Source organism: Nannospalax galili, unplaced genomic scaffold (assembly GCF_000622305.1).
Source record: "Nannospalax galili isolate Female #2095 unplaced genomic scaffold, S.galili_v1.0 scaffold612, whole genome shotgun sequence".
Lineage (NCBI taxonomy): Eukaryota > Metazoa > Chordata > Mammalia > Rodentia > Spalacidae > Nannospalax > Nannospalax galili.
In genome coordinates this window covers 784,403-797,395 of record NW_008333388.1, presented here as the reverse complement: position 1 = coordinate 797,395, position 12,993 = coordinate 784,403, and the positions used below count along the sequence as shown (strand labels likewise).

The following is a 12,993-nucleotide window of genomic DNA, read 5'->3' as shown; positions in this document are numbered from 1 at the left end:
CAATGCCTGCAGAGGTCAGAAGAGGCTATCAGATCCCCTGGGACTGGAGTTATGGACAGTTGTTAGCTGCCATGTGGGTGCTGGGATTCAAACTTGGGTCTATTGCAAGAACAACCAGTGTTCTTAACAGCTAAGCCATCTTTCCAGCCCAACTATTATTTTTAAAGATTACAGTTAACTATTTTCCAAACCCTTGAACTCAGAGATTCACCTGCTTTTGCCTCTCAAGTACTGGGACTAAAGGCACGTGCCACTGTACCCAGAAGGTTTTAATTTTTTAGAGGGCTATCTGACACAGCCAAGTTCTAAAATACTTCTTTGTAGACAAGGTTGTTGACCCTTGAACTAGAACAAGAATCAAAATTTTAAAAGGCAGTTGCAGAGCCAGGCACAGTGGAGCATACCTATAATCTCAGCATTTGGGAGGCAGACGCCTAAATAGCCCACAACTTTGAGGACAACTTGGTCTAACTAGTGAGTTCCAGGCGAAGTAGAGTTATATAGCAAGACACTGTCTTTTATTTAGGAGGGAGGTTCTTTGAGATAGGGTCTCTCTAGAACCCCAGCTGGCCTGGAATTCACAGAGATCTGCCTGCCTCTGCTTCCTGAGTGCTGGGATTAAAGGACTGTGCCACCACGCCCAGCCACAAGGCCTTGTCTTTAACAACAACAACAAAAAGGCAAAAAGGTTCAGCAGATCTCAAAAGTGCTTGGAAGGCAAGCCTGAGCACCCCGGCACAATGGCTGGATGCCTAGGTGGAAAGAGAGAACCAACCACTAAAGGTCCTTTGGCAAGCCATGTGCAAAAACAACCGCTGGGCGAGGAAGAGCTGGTCTTCTTTATGGGAGTGATGCCAGACAGGCTGAACTGATGCCAATGGACGAACTCACACTAAGGGACATCTGGGGACACAAACTTGACTTGACAGGCCTTAACATGAGAATGCAGACAACCGTGAGGAGGGGTGTGAGGAGTGCAGCCAGGGGAGGGGCCTAAATATGAGTAAGATGTACTGTATGAAATCACAAAAATCCAACAAAAAATCAAGTTAAAAAAACAGAAGACAACTGCTACTTCTGTTCATTATCATTAGCATTGCATGTATTTTACACGTGTATATGTGTGTATATGTATACATATACATGTATCTGCCCATATGTAATCTGGAGGGCGTTGGTCTATCAGTTATTTCTTTCTTGGTCCCTTTTTACCAAAATGCAAACTCCCTCTGGCGTGGAATGCCAGCCACCCTTGAACCAGGCATGACCATGAGGCTAGTCCTTGGCCCTGGCATGGGAATGTCATTCAAGCTGGAGCTTCAAGTAAAGCCCCACTCCCTTAAGTCGCTCCTATCTCTAGCCAGAGAGTACCAAACACCAGAGTTGTCATGGCCATCACCAGCCAAGACCACCACCCATTTCTACTGTGTTAAGCAGCTATGTTTTGTTACTATGGTTATTGAGGAAACAAACTAATGGTCATTAAGCTATCCACAGATCTGCTGCCTTTCCCATTCATCTAACTTCTACTTGATTTAGAAGTTCTCCCAATCATTCTTGAAAAAATATATATTTAAAAACTATGAAAACAGACTGTTTATGTGACAGAGCAGTCTGTTTATTCTAGCCGTCAGGTTCTGCCTTGACGACTGGCTACTGGCTGCTCTTTTTGTTTGCTGTATGCTCAGATGAGTTTTAATATAAACCCTCACTATAACCACACTACAAATGAACCGAATTTCCAAACCACTCCTGCTCCACACGCTGTTCTAGTGCTGACGCAGCAGCAAATCTCAATCGCTTCTCGCCCAGTGGCAGGTTACAGAGGCAGACACTTAAAAGCTGGTAAAAACAGTCCCCCTTCACTGATTTACTGTACGTAAGGACCAACTAAGCATGAGGAGTAACAACCCATTTCACTTAACCCTGAAACACTATACAGACTCTTTCAAGCTAGACCTTCCCAGAGCAGCAGAACCTGAACTGGCTGCACCCAGACACCATCATGGATCAAACACATAGCAGGTGGGGGCCAGAGAGCTGGCTCAGCAGTTACGAGCATACACTGCTCTTCCAGAAGACCCGAGTTCAATTCCCACTACCCACGTCAGGTGGTTAACAACCATCTGTAGTTCTAGCTTCAGAGGATCCAACACCTTTGGCCTCCATGGGCTCCAGTACTGGTACACACACATAAACACATGATTAAAATAAATCTCTTTTAAAAAGTGTCAGTTATGCACAATCACAATACACATCTCTGTGACACACCTGACTGCCGAGTGGAAACGGCAACATGTGGAGAGGCAGCTCTAGCCTGTGACCCATTCCTCCTTGCATGTGAATACTCAGACACTACTGATGGCAAGACTTGTCAGATAACAAGAAAAATGACCAAGAAGAATGCTTCTTTTCAAAGAAATGCTGAGAACTTTATCAAAATACCTTCTTTTGGGTTTGGCAAGATGGCTCAGCAGGTAAAGCTGCTTACTACCAAGCCTGATGACCTGAGTTTGCTCTTAGGAACTCCCACAAATTGTCATCTGACCTTCACACATGCATACCCCCCACACACACACAAATATAAAAATCCTTTCAGACAAATAGTGGGCAGCTGGCATGGGAACGTCCATATGTGCTATGCTGTCCACGAGTGATGCTGTGGGTGGATGTGAGAACTATGCCAGAAGCAAGCTTCCCTGTGAGTTAGCCTGGGCCAGCAACATGACTCAGCAGGTGATGGTCCTTGCCACACATTCCTGGCAACCTGAGTTCAATCCCTGGATCCCATGCAAAAGTAGATGAAAAAAAGGTTGCCCTCTGACCTCAGCACGTACACACATACTCTCTCTCTCTGTCTGTCTCTCTGTCTCTCTGTCTCTCTCTCTCTCTCTCTCTCTCACACACACACACACACACACACACACACACACTCACACCACAAATTATTTTAACTTTTAAAAAAGGTTCTACAAATCCAAGGATAACATAGGACCTAGAATCACCTAGGCATGAAGCCCAGTCACACTGTGGGCCATTCGCTCTGCTATTATTTATATGTGGATTTCATGGGTTTTGTTACCGCTCTGATTACAAAGTTACAGTTTTTAAATTTTTATTTATTATTTTTATTTTATGTATATGAGTGTTTTGCCTCCATGTATGTAAGTGCATCACATATATGCAATGCCCACAGAAGCCAGAAGAGGGCATTAGATCCCCTGGAACTGGAGTTAAATACTGGTGTTAGCCACCACGTGGGTGCTGAGAACGAAACCCAGGTCCTTTGCAAAAGCAGCCAGTGCTCTTAAGCGCTGAGCCAGTTCAACAGTCCCACAAAGTTAGTTTTAAGTATTCTGTACTTGCTCTTATTTTTCTCCTTACAGCCTTGTTACTCATAGTTTGTGGTTTCCCAGAATGACAGATTTTTCTGGAACGCATATATTATACTGTAGCAAACAGGAGTATATCAAGACCTCAGACAATGAAGTACAAATGACAAGCAATTAGCAAAATGCACCCCAACCTCACGGAGCCCCATCAAAACCACACAATGTGCCTAACAAAAGCATCTTCCATGGGGCTGGAGTGAGGATGGCTCAGTTGGTAAAGTGTCTGCCCCAAAAACATGAGAACCTGAGTACCACCCCCAGTGTGTCTGTGAAAAACCAGGTGCAGTCCTGCAATCCCGGTGGTAGGAAGTGGGATGTGTTCAGGGCATTTTCCACCCTCGGTAATTTCCCACTTTCTCCACTCACCTTTCATTCTCTTTCTGGGGTCTCCTGTTACATCTAGTAAGTGCTCATCCAGCTGACTGCAAGTCTCTCACACCTGTCCTCCAACCCTAACCAGGTACAAGGCAGGCTTTATCTTTGTTCCTCTAAAACTGACATGAAGTTTAAACTCTGTCTACTGACAAACTGTTTACTTGAAACCCAGAGTGTCTAGGTTCAGATTCATTATCTCAGGGCAGACTTTTTTTTAACTCTTGGTCCTAACTTCTAGAAAAACAAGTGCCTATCAAACCCTCAAGAAGATCAGAAGTACTAGGGAACTTGTTTAAATACAAATCCCACCGAATGTGGTGGTGCACACCTTTGACACCAGCACTCCAGAGGCAGAGGCATGTAGATCTCTGTGAGTTCAAGGCCAGCCTGGTCTACATAGCAAGTTCCAGGCCAGCTGGGGCTACAGGGAGACCCGGTCTCCAAAAGACCAAATAAATAGATAGACAGACAGACAGATAGATGATGGATAGAGATAGATAGATAGATAGATAGATAGATAGATAGATAATCGCAGTCCCCATCAACAATTATTTTAAGCCACATAGGAGTAATGTAATATACCAAGATGAACCTACACTATGACCTGTATGAAAAACAAATCTAAGGTTGAACTTTATGTAGAAATATATTAACGGCATTCTAACAATAGTCACAGAATCTCCCAAGCAAATCGTATCTTTCCTAAAAATTTAAGCCAAAAAGAACATATTCCTGAAAGCTGTCATATATACACCCCCCCCAAAAAAGACAGTTTTCCAAGTTAAAGGATAATTATAAACAATGAAATACAATAGATGATTTTGAGGTTTCTCTTCCCAAACGAAATTAATCTTGGTAAACAACTCAGAAAAAAAACCTTCAAAACAGATACTTTAAATAATATACACATTGTTTAAGCTTAATCTAACAGTAAAAATGTAAAACGAAATCATAAAAGGCAACTTTAAAATATATAGTCTAATTTTGGCTGAATTTCAATTTTGCAAAGTTAGCTGACAAACCAGCTTAACACATCTCCACATGAGTTTAGTCTGCTATAAATTACAGCATTAACTACCAAGACATATAAGATGCATGCCCTCCTCACATTAAAGTGACTGAAAGTGTTGCAGTTGGAGAGATGGCTCAGCGGTTAAGAACACTGGTTTTTCTTGCAGAAGACCCAGAATCGAATCCCAGCACCCATATGGCACCTAACAACTGTCCGTTAACTCCAGTTCCAGGGGATCTGACGGCCTCTTCTGTCCTCTGCAGGCATTGCATGACATAGGTGCACTTACCTACATGCAGGTAATACATTCGTTCACATAAAATAAAAATAATAAAATATTTTTTAAAGTGATTAACAGTGTTAAGAGTTTGCATTAAGAAGTAAAAATTGGGTCAGCAAGATGGCTCGGTGGGTAAAGGCACTCTGACAACTTGAATTCAATCCCTAGGCCCTCAAGGTAAAACAAGAGAGTTGTCCTCTGATCTCCACACACTGTGGCACGTGCACTCCCACATCCATGCACACATGTATCAGTAAATGTGAAAAAAAATGTAAGGAGTAAAAAAAATGTACATGAAGACTCAATCTGCTTCAAAAAACTCCTAGAAAGAACACGCTTTTTAAAAAATATCCATGTTCAAACTGGAGTCTGAAACACCATAAAACTGTTTTCCCAGTACTGATACCTACAAAATATATAAAAATCAATCAAATTAACTCCATATGCAATAAACGTAAGGAAACTGAAGCCATCAGTTGGACCTTGCATAGTAACAAACCTGAGTTTTGTCCATTTCCTATACACCAGGCTCAGTGCTAGGAACTGAACCCAGGGTCTTCAAGCATGCTAGGCAAGTGTCTGACAGTGGGTTATACCCCTAGCCTTTTGTTTTGCTTATCTCCATAGAAATAGATAGATAGTGGATGGTTTTTAATCAACTGAACTTTTAAAATGAGGGCCTATTTTTTTTTAATAATTTATTGAGAATATCATACAGGCATATAAACATATAATGTGTTTTGATCAAATCCATGCCCACTCCCTCCCCTCCAACTCCTCCCATATCTCCTCATCACTTTTTTCTGGTAACTTCATGTACTCTTTCTTCTTTTTTTTTTTTAAATGGGGCTTTTTGATACTCTAACATCCCCCCTCTGAAGAGGTAACCCTAAAATCTTTTAAGGATTAGATAAGAAATCCCAAATACTTTCAACATCTTTTGCCTTTGAAACAGAGCATGTTGCTAAGAGGCCTGAGGACATTTTGACTTTTAGCCAAGAAACTGGCTACTTTCCTTTGGGGTCTTTTTACACTAACTGCCTAGCCAATTCCTACCTCCTATTCTTATCACACCATGTGAGGCCCAATTTTTAAAAAACACAGTATTTTAACTCTTTCAGAGCCAAATACTAACAATTACTAAGAGCCCAGATAAACCATACATCATATGCAGAGTACTTGCAAAGCCAACCATCCCAAGGCAAACTACAACAGTGTATTTCTTCTAGCACCCCACAGACTCTTCCTAACATTCCAGAATTTAACCGTTAAACAAATCTGATTGACTGACCTTACAGATAAAGCTTCTAAAAATCAAACACAGCAGAAGAGAGAAATTGAAATAAAATTACTGATCTCCAACACATGCCTACTATACTCTGTAATACAGACTGCGATGTTTTGGTTTCTGGGTGGCTCTGAAAATACTATGATGCATCACTAGTTTCAATTTTACTCCAAAATATGCCATTTTTTCCCCATCATGTAGGTCCCTTGAAAATTCACCATAAAAGCTCAGTTTTAAGTGACCACTAAAAAATGAGAAATGGGGGCTTGAGAGACAGCTCAGCAGTAAAGGGCACTGGCTGCTCTTCCAGAGGACCCAGGTTCAATTCCCAGCACCCACATGACAACTAACAACCATCTGTAACTCCAATTTCAGGGAGTCTGATACCCTCCCTCTTCCGGCCTCCTGAGGCACTGCATGCCACAGGTGCACTTACATATATACAGGCAATACACTCATATACATAAACTAAAAATGAAAAATAAATTCTAAAGTAAAAAAACTGAGAAATAATCTTCAGAGACTCTCCATTCACTCTGAAGAATGTCCTTCTGGATCGAACTCCCTCCTCCCACAGCTAGTTCGTACGCCTACATTTCTCAGGAGAGAGGAGGGGGAAGGGGACAAACCAGATGAAGCAATTTAATAGAGTTCAAGTTGCTCCTTTTTCCTTGATAGTATCAAGGGCCTTGTCCACTGGAAATTTAGTTTAAAAAGGAATCATTCTTCATTTTCCTCTAGTGCTTTTACAGCTTTGTTTTCATTTATTTGTTATGTTAGGTATCTATTTTTTTCAATTGTTAAGTAATTTTTCCCATTCACTAATCAAAAATGCCATTTTTAGTATGTACTAAATTCTCAAGGGCTGGAGAGATGGCTCAGTGGTTAAGAGCACTGACTGCTCTTGCAGAAGACCCGGGTTGGATTCCCAGCACCCACATGGCAGCTATGAACCATCCTTAACTCCAGTTCCAGGGGAATCCAAAGCCCTCTTCTGACCTCCATGGCATTTCATGACACGGGTGCACTTACAAACACACCGGCAATACACTCATACACATAAAATAAAAATAATAAAAATAAAATCTTTTAAAATTCTCAAAAAAAATTTTTTTGACAGGGTGGGCCATTTTTTAGTTCCAGCAGGCTTTGGGGAGGGGGTTGGGGTGTTTGACCACTGAAACACTTCTTGGATTAATTTTACTTAAGGTTCTCCTCAAAACAGTTTCTTTTTAACTAAACTGGCACTATATTCAGAGATAAAATGGAGAAAATGCTATTTTTACAATATTGAGATTTACCCCAGTAATAAGCAGGCAGCATGCACGTACACCCACAGTCTTCTAACATAAATGTAGCTGGTCCGCCTTGGTCCCACAATTTCCTTATCTGTAACATCCATCCTTAAATCGAGTGGTCGTCGAGCTACAGGGACAGTGCTGATCACTTGCCCCAACACCATGTGTGATTCTAGTTATGTTTTCAAGACTACTTAAAAGGATCATTTCAAAAGTAAACAGAATTATTATACCTTTACATGACACAATCATAAGAGTACGGTTTCATACAAAAGGCAAAGAAATGGGCTACACTTTCTGCAGACTACTCTGAATTTAGGAATCCCTTTAGAATAAGAGCCATAGTTGATCTCAAAGAAATAGAAAACACTGAGAAAGAGCCAAGTCCTTTTCGGCACTCATGTTCACAAGGTAAAGCTGGTTTGTTATCGCACTGTGTGGGGCCAGGCAAGCTTCACAGAACCTATGCATCCCTTTCCCAGGTCCTCCATCTTATTTACTAAGAACCCAAACCCAATAGCCACCCCAAATGGAATAAGCCTGAAGCCCAAGTCTAAATGACCCCAGGGCCTAAGTCTAAATGACCCCAGGGCCTGGCTGCAGTGGGATCCCCCTGTGGAGTTCCAGAGTCCTCTCTCAAGGACAGAAGTGCCATTGGAGCATTTCTACTTGCATGAAAGCTGCAAGGGGTCTACGGTCCACCAGACTAAGAAACACCACTTTAAACTATTCAACAAAGACAGAAATGTACTCAGCATCCCTACATACAGGGTGGAGAAGGGGTGGGAGCATTAAAAGAACTTCAACCCCATCCTCTGTGTGTGCAGACCTGGGTGCCTACATTACACCAAAACTTCACAGAAAAACACAGTGAAATCGGCTTCACAGGGTTCAGACTGATGATGCAGTTAAGAAATGTGGCATGTCTTCTTCTATTTTCCCCCTTGAAAACTTCCCTCTAGCCCATTCCATCTCCCAAAGGGAGATGACAAAACTGACCTTCACATTGTAAATGCCAATACTTTAAAGAACTGAACCACAATCCCTTTCCACTCTGTGAAGCAGGAGGACACAAACATTAGAAAAGTTCCAAGGGAGATTAATGATTTGGTGACTAATTAAATGTTGATGAAGAACTGTTGCTCCCTGACTGAAGAGAACTGTTAAGCATCCTCTGAAGGTCGTACCAAAAGCAAAGGCGAGACGCTGAGGGAGAATTTCAGCACAGCAACAGACATGCAAACTCAATCACAGTTCAGGGTGTCAAACACTCCAAGAAAATGGTCTCACTTTCTAACAACAGCAACACACGGTACTGAAGTAAAGTCTAGAATGACTCACATCCCCATGACTGACTCACATGCCCATTATCCCTGGGAAGAGCACCTGAAAAGTAGAGCACACAAAGCCAGACAGTAAGCTACATATTTAGCAATTAGTGCTGGTAAAACATGCACTAAGTAGACCTTGATCACACTCAAGTGCTCCACAGCAGCAGGCTCATGATACCAAATAACTGCACACACAACTATCTTCCACACTCCAATTTGGGCTCAGCCAAAAAAAAAAAAACTCTTAAAATCGTTTGGCAAGAGATGTCAAATGCTTTCCGTATCGACAGGAGAGACAACGCATGCAGAAAGGCATCCCCACTATCAGGGGAAAGTAAATTTTCTTAAATAGGCACTATGCGCTTGGAAAGCGAGACTCATGTAATTCACATTTTAAAACAGGCAAGGAGAGGCAGCTAAGGAGACAAGTACTCACAGTTCAGTGGAACTGGTTTTGACAATGTACGACTTCACTGACATCTTTTCTTAGAAATGTGGCCCAAATCAAATGATGCAATTCCTAGACCTTAACCTTTATGCCCTGGGACATGAGACAGTAGAAGCTTGGTCACAAATATGATTAGAGGGAACAACTAACACCCCAAAAGATGTGCAGTGAATGCATGCACTGAGTACACGCGCGTTTACGCATGGTGGTGAATGACCACTGGCGAGGAGGTGTAAACAAAGAGAGAATGAAAACCTTTCTCCAACTCTTACATGCATGATTTCAGGGCAAGCAGCAAGCCGAGCAGGCCTTGTTCTTGAAGCATTTCAAGCAAAGTCAGCCCACTAGAAAAATAAAAAGCAAAAATCCTTCCTCCGTAAATACTGCTTTTGAAATACAGCAATAGAGATGTAACAGCTCAGCCAAAGCCTGTCTTTTAATATTCTAACTCTACGAGATATTTAAGGATATACTCCAATCTTAAAATTAGACATACTGAAAACACATGCATCTTGAATATTTTTTTTTCCACTGCAGATCTTGAAAGTTAAATGAAGGGGGGAATTTAAAACACAGTACCTCACTTAAACAAGTATAAAAGCTAAATTCACACTTCAAATGCACTTCTCAGTTTGTACCAAAATCTAGACTTCTACTTTGTACAAACACAATTAAGTTCAGTTAAACTGGAAAGGACAGGTAATTCTGCCTAAAAAGACTGTGAAACTCAACTCCAACTTCATGGCATTCCAAAAGCTTACTACTAACTAATGTAAAGGGTTACATTAGAAATAATCCTCTTGAGCTGGGCATGGTGACACATGCCTTTAATTAGGAGGCAGAAGCAGGTGTCTCTGTGACATGAGAGACCAGTCTGGTCTACATAGCAAGCTCCAGGCCAGCTGGGGCTACAAGAAAAACCTGTCTCAAAAAAATAAAAAAGAAAGAATTCTCTCAAGAATTTTAACCTGACACCCACATTATCACTGCCCATACTCAAGTATAAGACGGGGAGACAGGTGATCTCAGCTTGTTCATGCAAACGTCTAGTTATTAAATACATGCTGTGAAATCCTGCTAGTGTCTCAAAATCTCCCTTGCCCCTACTTCCTGACCCTCTCCCCTCACTGTTCATGTCAGCCTCCAAGAGACTTTAAAAGGATCTCCCCAGTACCAAACACTTTGATTCCACATGATTTGGGGAAGGGGTGGAAAATCTAGGATTTTACATTTAAAACATATTTCAAAATTTTTGAGCTCAGCTATACTGCTACTAAAAGATAATTAGCATTTTAAAATCTATATTCTCCTGTTTGTATAAATTTATCGGCAGGATGCAAAGAATCTGCAGACAAATGCGACTAGAGAAATGACCACTCAATTTAACCTAGGAACACTAGTCAACAGCCTTGGAAGAGCAGGAAATCAAGACCCAGTCTCAGTTCCCCTCTCCTGAATCTGCAGGTCAATTCTGTAGGACATGTGAATCAAGCCCATGCTTTCTGGAATGTTCTGAGGATGCAGAATGGAGATCAACAGAGAAAAGTCAAACTTTCTTATAGCTAAGCCAAGTACAGCTTTATCTCAATACTGGGGCCTAAAATGTATTTGGCATAGCAGACAGTCTAGGCCAGTGTCATCAGAGGCAATGTGCCTCAGTGGTTCACGCATGGGTAATGTTTTCTCTCGCAAATGCTATCACCAACAGTCACTGGTTCCAGAAAACCACGAGGCTGATTTAAGTCAGAGGGCACAGACCAACTAAGTTTCCAACTGTTTCTAGTTGTAGCCAGTGGGCTAAGCAATGAGGTGGACAAACTGGTGAGGCAGACAGTGAGGTCAACAGTGAAGGCAGTCAGTGAGGCAGTGAGACAGTCAGTGAGACGGTCAGTGAGGCAGTGAGACGGGGAGTGAGACGGCCAGTGAGACGATCAGTGAGACAGTCAGTGAGGCGGTCAGTGAGGCAGACAATAAGACAGACAGTGAGGTAAGTCAGGGAGACAGTCACTGAGACAGTCAGTGAGAGTCAATGAGGCAGTGAGGCAGTCAGTGAGTGAGACAGTGAGGTAGAGAGGCAGACAATGAAGGTAACCAGAGAGGTAGACAGAGAGGGTAGTGAGATAGTGATGTAAACAGTGAGGTCATCAGTGAGGTGGACAGTGAGGAAGTTATCAAGATACACTGTTATGTAGGTATTGGGGCTACTCAGTAAGGTAGTGGGGAAACCAAGTCAGCAAGGCAGTCAGTGAGGTAGTCATGTAGTCAGTCAGTGAGGCAGGCAGGCAGCCAGGAAGGTAGACAGTGAGGTAATCAGTCAGTGAGACAGGGAGGTAGTAGGTGAGGCAGTAGTCAGGTTAGGAAGGTAGACAGTGAGAGGTAACCAGTCAGTGAGTGAGGTAGACAGGGCTCCCTGCAGCAAGAGCATCTGCAAGTGGTTTCTGAGAGACCCATCCGACCCAGCCTTACAGAAGGGGAAAGGGCCTTCAAGCCGGCCGGGTATGGAGTGTAAACAGAAAGCACACACAGGCCTGGCCACTGACAACAGAACTGGGACCCAGGCGGCTAGGTGATTTTCCAGGGCTGAGAGTTAACGCCAACCGCTTGCTGCCACCGGATGCCATCCAATTTTTTTCCTGTCACTAAGAAAAGGGTCAGCCTACCTACTCCGGCAAAAAAAGAAAAAAGAAGAAAAAAAAGTCCTTTTTCCTTCCAAGAGGGCAGCGGGGCTAGGGATGCGGGAGGGGGAGGGGCGTGGAAGGAAGGAGTGCTTTAAGGAGAGAGAGGCAGCCAGGGTTTTTCCACAGGGCCCCACACCGGCCACTGCAGAGGGAGGACGAGGGGTTGCGGGAGAGACCAGACGTCTCACCGGGAAGGGGGTAGGGCAAGGCCCAGGGCAACCCGCCGGGGCAGGGAAGGTCCCCTGCAGGACGCGACTCGGGTTTAGGACCAGACCCGGGTGTACAGCAGCGCCCGCGACCTCGGGATGCAGGGCAAGCAGACCCAGGTCTGCAGAACACAGGGAGGGCCGGGCAGGGTCCCCCCACGAGCAGCCCGGGGACGCACACCCCGGACGCGGGATCCGAGCCCCCAGCCCCGGCCACAAGGCGTGGCGCCTGCCCGCCCGCAACCCCCGCCCGCCGCTCCCCGCAGTGTTCTTACCTCCACACCTGCCCCATCTGCAGCAGGTGGATGACAGACTGCCAGATCCACACCGACAGGCGGCACAGGCGCTGCGCCCCCGGGGTGGCCGAGACCCCAGCGCCCGCGCGCGCAGCGCCGTGGCCGTAGCCCGCCCCCATCATCGGGGGCCCGCGGCTGCTCAGCCCCTCCACGGCGCCCAGCCCGCCGCCAGTGTAGTCCTGCACGAACCAGCGGAAGCTCAGGCTCTGCACCAGCAGCGACGGCACCAGCACGAAGAACAGCGTCAGCCCAAAGCAGCCGTAGTCCCCCTTGCGGTAGTAGTCGAGGGCCAGCCACAGGTCGGTGCCCACGTCCCCGAAGAACACCAGCAACGCCAGCACGATCCACAGGCAGTCGAGCCACGGCCGCTCCACCTGCGGCGCGGGCTG

General features: G+C 44.3%; 1 protein-coding gene across 2 annotated transcripts in view; it reads right to left on the bottom strand.

Moving 5' to 3' along the window:
- The window catches only part of Xkr6 (XK related 6), a 259,903-nt gene that overhangs the window by 246,475 nt on the left and 435 nt on the right, over positions 1–12,993 (bottom strand). Inside the window, exon 1 of one of the 2 annotated variants that reach the window (XR_003848716.1) lies at positions 12,584–12,713. Coding sequence is in view for 1 of the 2 variants with exons in the window: in XM_008828094.2 (XP_008826316.2) it covers positions 12,584–12,993 (410 nt within the window). In the remaining variant the exon portion in view is untranslated. Of the gene's footprint in view, positions 1–12,583 lie in introns of both variants that reach the window. The other variant, XM_008828094.2, reaches the window with a different exon arrangement.